At 38.1% G+C, this 14,087-nt stretch overlaps 1 protein-coding gene across 1 annotated transcript in view; it reads right to left on the reverse strand.

Annotated features, from left to right (window-relative positions):
• Positions 1-4,934: 4,934 nt before the first annotated feature.
• HECW1 (HECT, C2 and WW domain containing E3 ubiquitin protein ligase 1) overlaps positions 4,935-14,087 on the reverse strand; it is a 438,073-nt gene continuing 428,920 nt past the window's right edge. The window contains exon 27 of the mRNA XM_007941232.2: positions 4,935-5,046. Within this exon, the coding sequence (XP_007939423.2) occupies positions 4,935-5,046 (112 nt within the window). The remainder of the gene's footprint in view (positions 5,047-14,087) is intronic.

Consider the following 14,087-nt stretch of genomic DNA (forward strand, 5'->3'; position numbering starts at 1 on the left):
CCTACAGTTTATTTCTAATAATAAAATATATTTTTCCCTCAAGGAATAAATCAGCTTCTGACTTCCCAGTGAAAACTACAGGGTTTGTCTTTTAGAGCCTTGGAAGGTGTTAATGCCTTTGCATTATTGGGAGTTGTGATACGTGCCATTGTACCCGACATTTTTGCCTACTGCTAACCCTCATCCTAGGCTCACACTGGACGTTAAGCCATGGGCCAAAGCCTTTTTAGAACCATTTAGACAAGTAGGGACTCACATCAACTGGTGCGTGCCTGGTTTGACATGAAGTATGCTCACAAAGCATAGCCATATGGTTGGGGTGGAGTTCTAATAGGCATACACAAGGACCTTGTTACAAAAGCTGTTCTTTTATTCACAGGTTTGTGAGTACACACTATGCTTTTTTGAAAAATAATTCTTCAGAGGATTATGTATCATAGCAGCTGGAAGCTTTCTGTGTTGTTTTATTGCTATGTCCAGCAAGAGCATAGGTATGATACCAGAACTACATAGTTGACATGCGTTACCCTAGACTTTCATCTGCAATAAGGAGCACACACGATGCCATACCAAAGTGAGTTTATTGACATTCCTTGTTGGTGGTATGATGGAAGAGAAAGCGCGGCCTGAGTATCACATGACATTTTTCTTGTCAATGTAGGCAAAATAAGCCCAACCATGTGGACTTCTCCTGCTATTGACTAGCACAAAGACCAGTAACAAAATTATTGTAGACAGTTCCTTAGATAAATTGGAAGCTGCAGGAAGTAGGCTAATGGAACAATATTTACTCTATATACTACCTCTAGGCACCTGTTTTTCTACTAAAACAAAGGGGCTACATATCACTAACAGGAAAATAACACTTTCTGTTTTGGACCTCATGATGGCTGGAACATCTATCCCAGATTTTTATGATATAGTATTGCAGTAATTTTAACAACGAACACGGAAATACTTAATAATAATAATAAAGCACCACATTTGTTATGTAAAGTTCTAACTACTTTCATTTGAAAGTGTTTCATCTTGACTGGGAAAACATTTGTGGCAATTGAGAAATTTTCCAAACCCAAATTTTGGACCTATGGTTTGACACAATGGATTGACAATGCAATAGATGTAACGTTAGAAATGTCCTGGGAAATCCAGATTATTATCTTGTTACACAAATATACTTATTGGTAGTGGATGTACGGTCATATACTAAAAAAAAAAAAAAAAAAAAAAAACCAAAACATTTAGATCTTGCATATTTAAAGTCTGTCAAAATTATCACATATCTCCCTTCCTTAATTTTTTCTCACTACTCTCCAAACAATGTTTCGTTTTGTGTTACATTAGTAATGGTCATAAAAAAATTTCAACACCATCATTGACTTATATACATAGAAATTTACAAAGAATTCAGTAGCTTTAGAGTACTTCTGGCCCTGCAGATTCAACTTCTACTTTTATAAATAAAGTGGTAAAATGTTGTGATAGCTATGAAACTTTTATTCCAATATTTATAGAACTTTAAAAACATTTTTCAAAATTGTAACTCATAATTTTTCTCTTATTTATTGTCTTGTTTGTTCCCAATTAAAGTGTATAACATTCTTAACTAAAACTAGATTTAAAATATTTTCTTTTAGGTGGGTTGTGGCTTACATAATTGATTAATTTTGTAATTTGTGTCTGTGGAGAAAACTTATACCTTAAACCAAAGGGAAAAAATTACAGGTGGTAACAAATAGATCTTCTGCCTTACCCGATAAATTATAGATTTGGAATAGTTTATACTCCCATCTCATGAAGTTAATGGCATAAGTCAGTCAGTCTATAGTTGTTCCATTATATATATAGATGATGAAACCCATTTTGGAAATAGAGAGATAAAAAGAATCTGTATCTCTTCACCCAAATCACAAAAAAAAAAAAAAAAAAAAAAGAAAGAAAAAGAAAAAGAATCTATATCTTCTTTGCTTCTCTTTGTTTTCCTTCCTCAGGGATTCTATGAAAGGCTGTATTGGAATGCTGGGGCCCCACTAAGCAAGGTTTGCATTCTCTCAGCTGTCTGACATCACTGTTTCTTTATGGAATTTTTTACTTCATGAATACTACTCCTTCCTTTTATGCTTTTTAGGGTACATTTTTAATCATGGCATCAAGGGAGGGGATAAAGAAACATTAGTTGAAAAAACATTTATGCCCAAGTTATCTATATATATATTCCTAAGATCCCCTGTTCCTTCTGCATACGGGTAGACCAATCCAAAAAAAACCAAACATATTGCTGTCAATTCTTCCTCATGGCAACTCCTTGTATTACAGAGTAGAACTGAGCTCCATAAGATTTTCTTGGCTGTAATCTTTACGGAAACAAACACCAGGGCTTTCTTCCACAGTAGGTTTGAACCACCAACCTTTCAATTAGTAGCCAAGCACAAATCATTTGTGCCACCCAGGGACCTTCATTAAAAAAACTCCAAAAACCAAACTCACTGCCATCACATTGGTTCTGACTCATAGCGACCCCTCCCTGGGTTTCCAAGGCAGTAAAACCAAAAACCAAATTGACTGCCATCGAGTTGAATCCAACTCATAGCGACCTCCATTGGGTTTCCAAAGCTGTAAATCATTATGGAAGCAGACTGCCTCATCTTTCTTCTGCAGAGTAGCTGGTGGGTTTGAACCACTGACTTTTTTTTGGTTAGCAGCCAAATGCCTTAACCACTACACCACCAGAGCTCCTTAAACATAGGTAGAATAAGCTCATTAATTAGATATTTGTGTAAATTGTAAAGCTCGCTGAGAGCAAGTTCTATCTCTTAGACAGTTTTCTCACTTGCCAATGCCTAAAAAATAATAAAGGTACTAAAAAAAAAGTGTTGAATGCTTGAATTAATGAGTATTTATATACTCATGCATATTATATATGTATATAAAACCAATTTCTAAAAATGAAAGATACTCTCTATATGCTGTTCAAAGAGTTTGGCTAAAGGTTTGGCAAAATGATTCGCATAATCTTTGTGTTCTGATTTAATAAGTAAATAAAAGCTCCTTTGGAATCCATTATTTTTCAGATGCTGAAATGTGTCCTGAATTTTACAGATCCCTCAAATTCTGTATCATATAACTTACACATTCCATCCTATTTCCATTAAATAGTCTTTTCAGACAACAATAGAAGACTGTATTTCTATAGCATATATTCCCTGATTGGCATCACAACAGCAAGGGATACTGGGCATTGTAAATAATTGTTACAAAAACAATTTGATTTCAGAGCACGGGGAAGACAAATAATACACTATCCAAACACAAACTGATGTGATGAGCACAGGCATGACTTCATATTAAATTAACTTTGTCTTATATTTCTCACATTCCACCTTAGTCTTTATGTATTGAAAACAATAATGTGGCATTTTAATAGTGGGGCCCTTTTAGCTCCTCTTTTCCCAGTGAAGAAAAACACTTTCACTTATGACATATTTCAGACAACATGGACAATAAGGTTAGAAAAATAGCAAATGACTGTTATCGTTGGGTTGATTTCAAATGCAACCAGTTAGGCTGTTTTTGGAGCCTGCAACTGTTTTTCTGAAAACACTAAGATTTTCTGAGATATCTTTTTACTGAATGCTAAAAGAAACTGGATATTTATTTTGACACAAGTCAGCGTGCCTTTTGAGTGTTAGGTTCTGCTCCAGGAAAATTGCCATGGATGAAGGAGAAGTGTTAGATTGCCCTTGATCTCTAACAAGCACCATCATTCTCTGCAGCTTCTTATTTAGTGTGGTCTCTGTGGACAATCAGATGTGAAGGAATTTAAAAACTAGGAGTAAAAAAATATATATATGCACATAAAAACCAAAATCAAAGTTAAAAAAAAAAAGTTTGTCTGCCAATCAAGCAATATCTGGTTTTAACAAAAGTCATGAGATTATAATTTTTTTCCATTTGTGAAAGAGAACTGTAGCTAGATTAAAACAAAATGAAACAAAACAAAACAGTACAGAACTCAGGTATTCAAGCCAATGTAATATGTCCTTCCCTTTCTCCTGTTTGCTTCATTGCCTTCTATACAACTCAGTGGGGGTAGAGGCCTCATCCTTTATGTTACATCATGAAATTTTCTTCGTGGGCATGTGCACAAGTTTGTGTTTCTTGTGTGGTGGTGAGTATTCACTGGGGATGCTTCTCCTTCTAGACTTCTCTGAACTCAAATTGAGTCCACACTCCTTGCAACCATTGGGATGCACTGCATTACATCAGTAGGGGATATCTTTCTTGCTGTTGATATTTTTCGGAAAGTGTCATATTTGCACCATGTGTCTAGGCTAGTTCCAGATAATGGGACTGATGCCATATACGAATTATGAGTTCAATGTATAAAAATTTCGGTTTTGCTACTGTTGTCCTTTGGATGGATGGTATGCATGGGAAGAGTGGGAGGAAAAGAAAGAGTTGATCAACTCCTAAGTTCTGGATTTGGTTGTTAGAAATTATAAAAAATGGTGGTTCTGCTCAGGAGACATGGGCATAGAAAAGCTTGGAATGCTTAATGCTCAAATTTCCCCTTAAATTATATAAATGGAAGTAAACATTTATTACCATTTGGTCAAGTGTAGCATAACTTGCATTCATATTTCATTGTTAGTAATGGAGGTATACACAGACCTTGAGACATCTGTTTTTTTTTTTTTTTTAATATTGCATACAGGCTAGCAGTTCATCGAAGACAGAGGAGAGAAGCCTGAAGGTTAGATCTTAGAAGAAGGCAGTTCTTCATGCACAGCTTTTTGTCAATCCTGATTTTGTTGGAAAATAAAAATCATCGAATACCAAAATCAAAGGAGAGCTGATTAAGGGAAAGGAGAATCATCCCAGAAAGGCTGATGACACTGTTTAGGTAAATGTCAGACCCTCGAGTTTGCATTTTCTCACTCAAGTCCAAAGGTGCTGGTTTCTTCAACTGCTGTTAACAGCTTCTCATATAGCATTGAGTATGATGGATATGGTGGAAGATCCAATCGGTTGAAACATGTGTGTGCTCTGAATGGAAGAGAAAAAATTGGTGAGGGTGTTTTTTCAAAGATGCACTGTGTTTGGATGTATATGTGATTCAGTCTGAAACTGTGAACCAAAAGGGAGCATAACTATCATTCAGGAGCACTAGAAAACACTGCACACTAACAATCATAGCCTTAATGATGTGAATAGACTAGTTGGAGAGAGTGGGATAACTAGAAATGGGTGTCTTCCATTTGTCAAGCAAATCCCTTTAGAAGTATAGGACTAAATGGCCAGTTGCCATCAACTTCAATTCATGGCAACCCTATGTGGCTCAGACTAGAACTGTGCTCCATAGTGCTTTCAATAGCTGATTTTTCAGAAATAGATTGCCAGGCCTTTTTTTCTGAGGTGCTTCAGGGTGGACTTGAACTTCCAACCTTTCAGTTAGTAGCTGAGAGCACTAATCATTTGTTCTACTCAGGGACATCAGATATATACTAGTAAACCAGCTATAAACTATATCAGCCTTATTTTACTATTAAGAAATGATCTCAGATGTGGTCAGTGCAAGAGGGGAACATATTATTACTACATGAGATTCACATTCTGTAAGTTCCTTGCCAGCTGATTTCTGGGCCTTTGTAGAGGTGTCAGCAGAAGCCCCAGAATTCTGGGACTGAATTATTATTGCAAGTAAGTGTGCCTTGAAGCCCTGTCTGATTCCTTGGAACAAGTGGCACATATATGCCCTAAAGCAGAAGAGTTGCACTTCCAGGAAAAGCTTGTCTGATAATCCTCCCTTGTTGTTGTTGTTGTGTGCTGAGTGGGACCTGACTCATAACGACCCCTTCTTGGGTTTCTGAGGCAGTATCACTTACGGAAGTAGATTGCCCAACCTTCCTTCCGAGGAGTAGCTGGTGGGTTTGAACTACAAGCCTTCTGGTTAGCAGTCAATTGCCTTAAGCACTATGCTACCAGAGCCCTGGATGGTCCTAAATGGAAATGTCAGGAGAACCCCCATGTACTTGCCCTGAGGTCTGCCTTATTCCTCCTGTGCCTGATCCTGAAGGCCCCCACTTGCCAGTGCTTGGTCTAGACAGGAACATAGCCTTCTCATGCCACAGTGCTAATGTATGACCAGGACAGGATTGCATCACCCCTGTAGAACTCTCTGCTGGTGTAGTGCCTAAGGCATTTGACTACTAATCAGAAAGCTGGTGGTTCAAACCCACCAGCCACTGCTCAGAAGGAAGACTGGGCAATATACTTCCATAGAGATGCTGCCTCAGAAACCCAAGGAGGGTTCATTATGGGTTGGATTCAACTCGATGGCAGAGTTTTTTTTTTTTTTTTTTTTGGTTGTGTGGAGCTCAGTGGTGAGGACAAGAGGCTGGCATGTGTGAAGTGTTCCTGTGACACCTCAAATTTCCTGAAAAGCTGGACTGGCTCACAGTCCTTTTCCTTTCAGGAATTCTTTGTTTTTATGGCATCTTTTATTCATGGTAAGTCCTGTAGCAAAATAGGGGGAAAAGTGGATGGGTGTAGCTACAAAGTGAAGCTAATGACTTTTAGTCCCTAGAAAGAATCCCTGAGTGGTACAAGCAATGAATGCAGTTGGCTGCTAAATGAAAAGTTGGAGGGTAAAGTCTACCCAGAGCTGCCTTGGAAAAAATTCCTGGTGATCTACTTCTGAAAAATCAAATACTGAAAACCCATGGAGGACATCAAACTCAATCGGCATAACATAGTACACAAAATCATTGTTCTACACCACTCGTCTGTCAGCTTGTCATACTGTGGTGGCTTGAGTGTTGCTGTGATGCTGGAAGCTATGCCACTGGTATTTCCAGTACCAGCAGGATCACCCTTGGTGGACAGGTTTTAGCAGAACTTCCAGACTAAGACATACTGGGAAGAAGGATGAGACTATCCACTTCTGAAAAAATTGGCCACTGAAAATTTTATAAATAGCAGTGCAACACTGTCTAATATAGTGCAGGAAGATGAGTCCCTCAAGTTGGAAGGCACTCAAAATATAACTGGGGAAGAGTTGGCTCCTCAAAATAGAATTGCCCTTAATAACGTGGATGGAGTGACACTTTCAGGACTTTCATTTGCTGCTGAGGCAGGACTCAAAATGAGAAGAAACAGCTGCAAACATTTGTTAATAATTGGAATGTGGAATGTATAAAGTATGAATCTAGGAAAACTGGAAATGGAGCACATAAAGATTGATATTCTGCATATTAGTATAGTCTACATATTCTACATATTAGTGAGCTGAAATGGATTGGAATTGGCTATTTTGAATGAGACAATCATATGGTCTACTATGCTGTAATGGCAAATTGAAGAGAAATAGTGTTTCATTCAATATTCAAATATTCAAAAAGAATATTAAAAATCTATCCTGAACTAAAAGGCTTCAGTGACAGGATAATAACTGATAATATCCAGTTACAAGGAAGACCAGTTAATACTACTACTATTCAAATTCATGCACCAACCACTAAAGCAAAAGAAGAAGATATTGAAAATTTTTACCAACTTCTGCAGTCTGAAATTGATCAAATGTGCAAGCAATATGTGTTGATAATTACTGGTGATTGGAAAGCAAAAGTTGGGAACTAAGAAGCATTGGTAATTGGAAAATATGGCCTTGGTGAAAGAACTGATGCCAGAGATTGTATGCTAGAATTTTGCAAGACCAATGACTTACTCATTGCAAATACATGTTTTCAACAACGAAAATTGTGACTTTTTACACATGGATCTCACTAAATGGAATACATGGAAATCAAGTCAACTACAGTCTGTGGAAAGAGGTGATGGAGAATCTCAATAACATCAGTCAAAACAAGACCAGGTGCTGATTGTGGAAAAGATCATCAATTGCTCATATGGAAGTTCAAGTTGAAGCTGAAGAGCAAGATATGACCTCGATTATATCCAACCTGAATTTAGAGACCATCTGAAGAACAAATTTGATCCATTGTACACCAATGACTGAAGACCAAAGGAGTTGTGGGATGACTCAAGAACATCACACATGAAGAAAGCAAGAGGTCATTAAAAAGACAGGAAAGGAAGAAAAGACCAAAATTGATGTCAGAAGAGACTGAACTTGCTCTTAAATGGAGAGTAGCTAAAGTGAATGGAAGAAATGGTGAAATAAAAGAGCTTAACAGAAGATTTCAAAGGGCAGCTCAAGAAGACATATTGGAAAAAATGGGAATTACAGAACACTTAATTGTGCTCATGAGGCACCTGTACCACAGACCAAGAAGTAGTCATTCAAACAGAACAAGGGGATACCGCATGGTTTAAATGAGGAAGGGTGTGTATTAGGGTTGTATCCTTCCACCATACTTATTCAATCTGTTTGCTGAGCAAGTAATATGAGAAGCTGGACTATCTGGAGAAGAACGTGGCATCAGGATTGGAGGAAGACTCATTAGCAATATGTAATATGCAGATGATACAACCTTGCTTGCTTGCTGAAAGTGAAGAGGACTTGAAGCACTCACCAATGAAGATCTAAGACTCCAGTATGGATTACATCTCAACATAAAGGAGACAAAAATCCTCACAATTGGACCCATAACCAACATCAAGATAAATGAAGAAAACATAGAAGTTGCTAGGGTTTTCATTTTACTTGGATCCACAATCAATGCTTACTGAAGCAACACTCAAGAAATCACATGAAGTATTGCACTGGGAAAATCTGCTTGCAACCGACCTCTTTAAAGTGTGAAAGAGCTAAGATGTCACTTTGAAGACTAAGGTATGCATCACCCATGCCATAGCATTTTCAGTTGCCTCATATGCATGTGAAAGCTGGACAATGAAGAAGAATTCATGCCTTTGAACTGTGGTGTTGGTGAAGAATACTGAAAATACCATGGAAGAACAAAAAAATCTCTCTTGGAAGTACAGCTGGAATATGCCTTAGAACCAAGAATGGCCAAACATCATCTTGCATATTTTGGTCTTGTTGTCAGAAGGGACCAGTCCCTGGAGAAGGATATCATGCTTGATAAAGTAGTGGAGCAGCGAAAAAGGGGAAAACCCTCAAAGAAATGGATTGACACAGTGGCTGTAATGATGGGCTCAAGTATATCAAGAATTGTGAGGATGGTGCAGGACTGGACAGTGTTTCCTTCTGTTGTACATAGGGGTTGCTGTGAGTCAGGGTCAACTTGATGATACCTAACAACAACAACACATCCTAATTTGGTGAGTAGCGACTGGGGTCTAAAAAGCCTGTGAAAAGCCATCTAAGAAGCAACTATTGCTTTCTCCTTGTCCGGAGCAAAGAAGAAGGAAGAAAATCAAAGACATATGGAAATAATTAGTACTAGAGACTAGTAGAACATAGGAACCTTAGTCTACATGACCCTGTGACCAGAAGAACTAGATGCCTGGCTACCAAGGCCAACCACTCAGAAGGGAATCAAAATTGGAGATGCTGGATAGAGTGGGAGAAAAATGTGGAACAAAATTCAAAAGCATAAAAAATACCAGCCTTCCTGGTCTCATAGAGACTGGTGAGGCTGCTGAGACTGTGGCCCCTAGTCACCTTTTGGGCCTGGAATTGAACTCACTCCCATGGCTTAACTTTGAGGCAAACAATGCAGACCTATGAGCTGAATAATTACACTACGTAAGCACTCCTTAGAACAACCTTGGGAGATCAGAAGGGCAGTATTTGTGTGGGGACAGAGCTCAGAATTCATAGGAAAGGACACAGGCAAAAGGAAACCAGAGGGAGGAAGTGAGAAGAGAACTGTTACATTGTGGGGATTGCAATCAATGTCATGAAACAAAGTGCATATGAACAATTGAATTGAAAATGAATCTGCTCCATGAACTTTCACACAAAGTATAATAAAAGTTAAAAAACAAAACAAAACAAAACACATGGAACAGTTCTACTCTGACACACATGGTTGCCATGAGTTGGAATCGATTCTATGAAAACTGAAAAACAAAAACACAAACTATAAGGGGTAATGTTTTGTAATGATATTTTGAGAAGTCAAAGAGCACAGAAAAAGATGTGATAAAGTAATAAAATAAAATATCACAAGACAAACATACAAATAAATAAAATAAGACCTAATCCAAACCTAAAAACCATCCTCTCTTCATTAGAATTCTATCTGGGATATTAAAGTCTTAATAAAAAGATCCCTAGGCTGTTGGGAAGAAGAGTTACTGATACTTGGCCTTGGTGATAGAAATAACACTGGGAATCACTGGGATAGAATTTTGCAAGACCAACGACTTATTTCAGATACCTTTTTTCAACAACATAAGCGATGACTATACATGTGGATTTCACCAGATGGAATACACAGGAATCAGATTGACTACATCTGTGGCAAGAGGTGATGGAGAAGTTCAGTATCTTCATCCAAAATAAGGCCAGGGTCTGATTGTGGAACAGACCATCAACTTCTCATGTGCACATTCAAGTTGAAGTTGGAGACAATTAAAACAAGTTCACAAGAGCCAAAATACGACCTTGATAATATCTCTCCTGAATTTAGAGACTATTTAAAGAGTAGATTTGATGCATTGAACACCAGTGACCAAAAACCAGAGGAATTGTGGGATGACATCAAGCACATCATTCATGAGGAAAGCAGTAGGTCATTAAAAAGACAGGAAAGGAAGAAAAGACCAAAATGGATGTCAGAAGAGACTCTGAAACTTACCCTTGAGCAGAGAGTAACTAAAACAAATGGAAGAAATGACAAGATAAAAGAGGTGAACAGAAGATTTCAAAGAGAAGCTCGAGTAGACAAAGCCAATTACTATAATGAAATGTGCAAAGAACTGGAGTTCGAAAATCAAAAGGGAAGAACATACTTGGCATTTCTCAAGCTGAAAGAACTGAGGAAAAAATGTAAGCTTCAAGTTGCAATATTGAGATTCTATGGGCAAAATATTGAAGCATCAAAAGAAGATGGAAAGAATACACAGAGTCACTATACCAAAACCAATTGGTTGATGTTCATTCATTTCATGAGGTGGCATATAGTCAAGAACCAATGGTATTGAAGGAAGAAGTTGAAGCTATATTGAAGGAATTGGTGAAGAACAAGGCTCCAAGAATTGACAGAATACCCTTTGAGATGTTTTAACAAATGGATGCCCTGCTGGAGGTACTCAGTTATGCCAAGAGATTTGGAAGACAGCTACCTGGCCAACTGACTGGAAGAGATCCATATTTGTACCCCTTCCAAAGAAAGGTGATCCCACAGAATGTGGAAATTATCAAACAATATCATTAATATCACATGCAAGTAAAATCTTACTGAAGATAATTCAAAAACAGTTGCAGCAGTATATTGACAGAGAGCTTCCAGAAAGCAAGCTGGATTCAGAAGAGGATGTGGAATGAGGGATATCATTGCTGATGTCAAATGGGTCTTAGCTGGAAGCAAAGAATACCAGAAAGATGTTTACTTATGTTTTATTGACTATGCAAAAGCATTTGATTGTGTGGATCATAACAAATTATGGGTAACATTGAGAAGAATGGGAATTCCAGAACACTTAATCGTACTCATGAGGAACCTGTACTCAGATCAGAAGGCTGTCAATGAAACAGATCAAGGGGATACTGCATAGTTCAAAATCAAGAAGGGAGTGTGCCAAGGTTGTATCCTTTCACCATACTTATTCAACATGTATGCTGAGCAAATAATCTGAGAAGTTGGATTATATGAAGAAGAATGTGGCATAAAGATTGGAGGAACACTCATTAACAACCTGCAATATGCAGATGACAAAACTTTGCTTGCTGAAAGTGAGGATGACCTCAAGCACTTACTGGTGAAGATTAAAGACTACAGTCTGCAGTACGGATTACACCTCAATATAAAGAAAATAAAAATCCTCACAACTGATCCAATAAACAGCTTCACTGTGGATGGAGAAAAGATTGAAGTTGTCAAGTATTTCATATTACTTGGTGGTTCTACAATCAACACTAATGGGAACAGCAGTCAAGACATCAGACGACATATTGCATTGGGCAAATCTGCTGCACAAGATCTCTTTAAAGTGCTGAAGAGCAAAGATGTCTCCTTGAAGACTAAGGTGCGCCCAACCCAAGCCATGGTATTTTCAATTGCCTCTTATGCAGGTGAGAGCCAGACAATGAATAAGGAAGATTGAAGAAGAGTTGATGCTTTTGAGTTGTGGTGTTGGAAAAGACTACTAAGAGTACCATGGTCTGCTAAAAGGACTAACAAATCTGTCCTGGAGGAAGTGGAGCCAGAATGGTCCTTGGAAGTGAAAATGGCCAGACTTCGTCTCACCTACTTGGTCATGTTTTCAGAAGGAACCATTCCCTGGAGAAGGATATCATGCTTGGTAAAGTGGAGGGTCGATGAAGTAGGGGAAGGCCCTCAACAAGATGGATATACACAGTGGCTGCAATGATGGGCTCAGGTATAGCAAGGATCGTGGAGCTGGCACAGGACCGGACAGTGTTTTGTTCTGCTGGACATAGGATCGCTAAGAGTTAGAGATGACTCAATAGCACCTAACAACAACAACAACAACAACAACAACAACAACAAGGTGTTGGGTATTATTTACACCCTTAATTACATATAAATAATAGTATTGGATCAACATGCAGACTGATGCACACTTAGGGTATGGGGTGTGGGAGATAATCTTGGGGATGGGGAAAAGTGAGAAAAGGTGGAGGTAGGGGAAAGGGAGACTGTGGAGGAAGCTATTGTTTTTGCCTGCCTGACATCTGTTGCTCTTTTCTCAGTAACATCTCTCTCATTATCCTTTCTTCTGGTTCCACCTCCACCCTCAAGGGTGGGCAGGGAACGGAAGAGCATCTGGCCTTAGGCTGCAAGGACTTAACTGAATTGAAATATAAAAATAGAGATTAGCAGAGTTATTATATAAAATACAAACAGGCCTATGTTGACTTGGAAAAAAAAATTGAAATATTTTACCTAGACATGAGTATTTATTTGAGTTCAAGTGGAAAGAAGTCAGTAAATTGAGTAGCAAGACAATTACAGTGGTCTTGCTCTAACTTCACAAAGACTGAATCCAGGCCATACACTGGGTGATGGCTGACCAAGGTAAATGGAACAGAAAATCCTCAAGTGCTATTATGGAACTGATTGAATTAGTCAGGAACATGGTATGAGCAGATGTCTTGGTTTTCTTCTGTTGGTAATTTTAATTAGCACTTATTAATGGAAATAGTACAGAAAAAGAAATCCCTTATTTCCAAAATCGTTGGAACCAAATTAATTTTGCAAAGTAAAATTTTTGTGTATAAACAGAAAGCATTGGCAAAGAACATCTCTATCCTTGTACCCACATGTCTTTAATAGTTGCTTTTATGATATATCTATAGCCTTGGTTACTTCCTTTAAATGAATTGTAATCTGTAGTCTGGAAAGAATGAATCAGCACAATCAAATAGCTTAAGCCAGCATTCCTCAGTGCAAGCCACGCTCCAGGTGGATTTCTAATAGCAAAGCACATCTGATTACATCATTTCCTATGGACCAGATAGTGCCTGCAAGGTGACGTGGGGGCCTGGAGAAAGCACAGAACCAGGGGTTCAAGACCTGTACTTTCATCCTACTTGCTAACTTTATGACTTTGGGAATGTCAATTAATCTTTCTGGGGCTCAGTATTCTCACTTGTAAAATGGGGATAATAACACATGCTTTGTTTACCTCAGATGTTGTGAGCATCAATGATAGGACACATATAACTGCCTTTTCTAAACTATGAATCATCTTCCAAAGGTAAGATTCTCTTAATGCAGCCATGATTGCAACAATGATTTAAGCCACAATTGCAATAATGATTTAAGAACTATGTCATACTCATGGTGTCATGGTGACATCAATTACTGGCAGATAAATGACCCTAATTTCATACTTGTACGATTGATATTTTGAAACTCCACATGGATTTTTTTCAATCATGCCATGTTAAGTTTCACTCTGTTTGTTCTTTCCACCTTAGGGTTTTAGCATTTGGAGATAATTTTGGACATGGATTGTGTCGCTGTATT

The sequence above is a fragment of the Orycteropus afer genome, unplaced genomic scaffold (assembly GCF_000298275.1).
Source record: "Orycteropus afer afer isolate SDZICR_OR568_19922 unplaced genomic scaffold, OryAfe1.0 scaffold00077, whole genome shotgun sequence".
Classification (NCBI taxonomy): Eukaryota; Metazoa; Chordata; class Mammalia; order Tubulidentata; family Orycteropodidae; genus Orycteropus; species Orycteropus afer.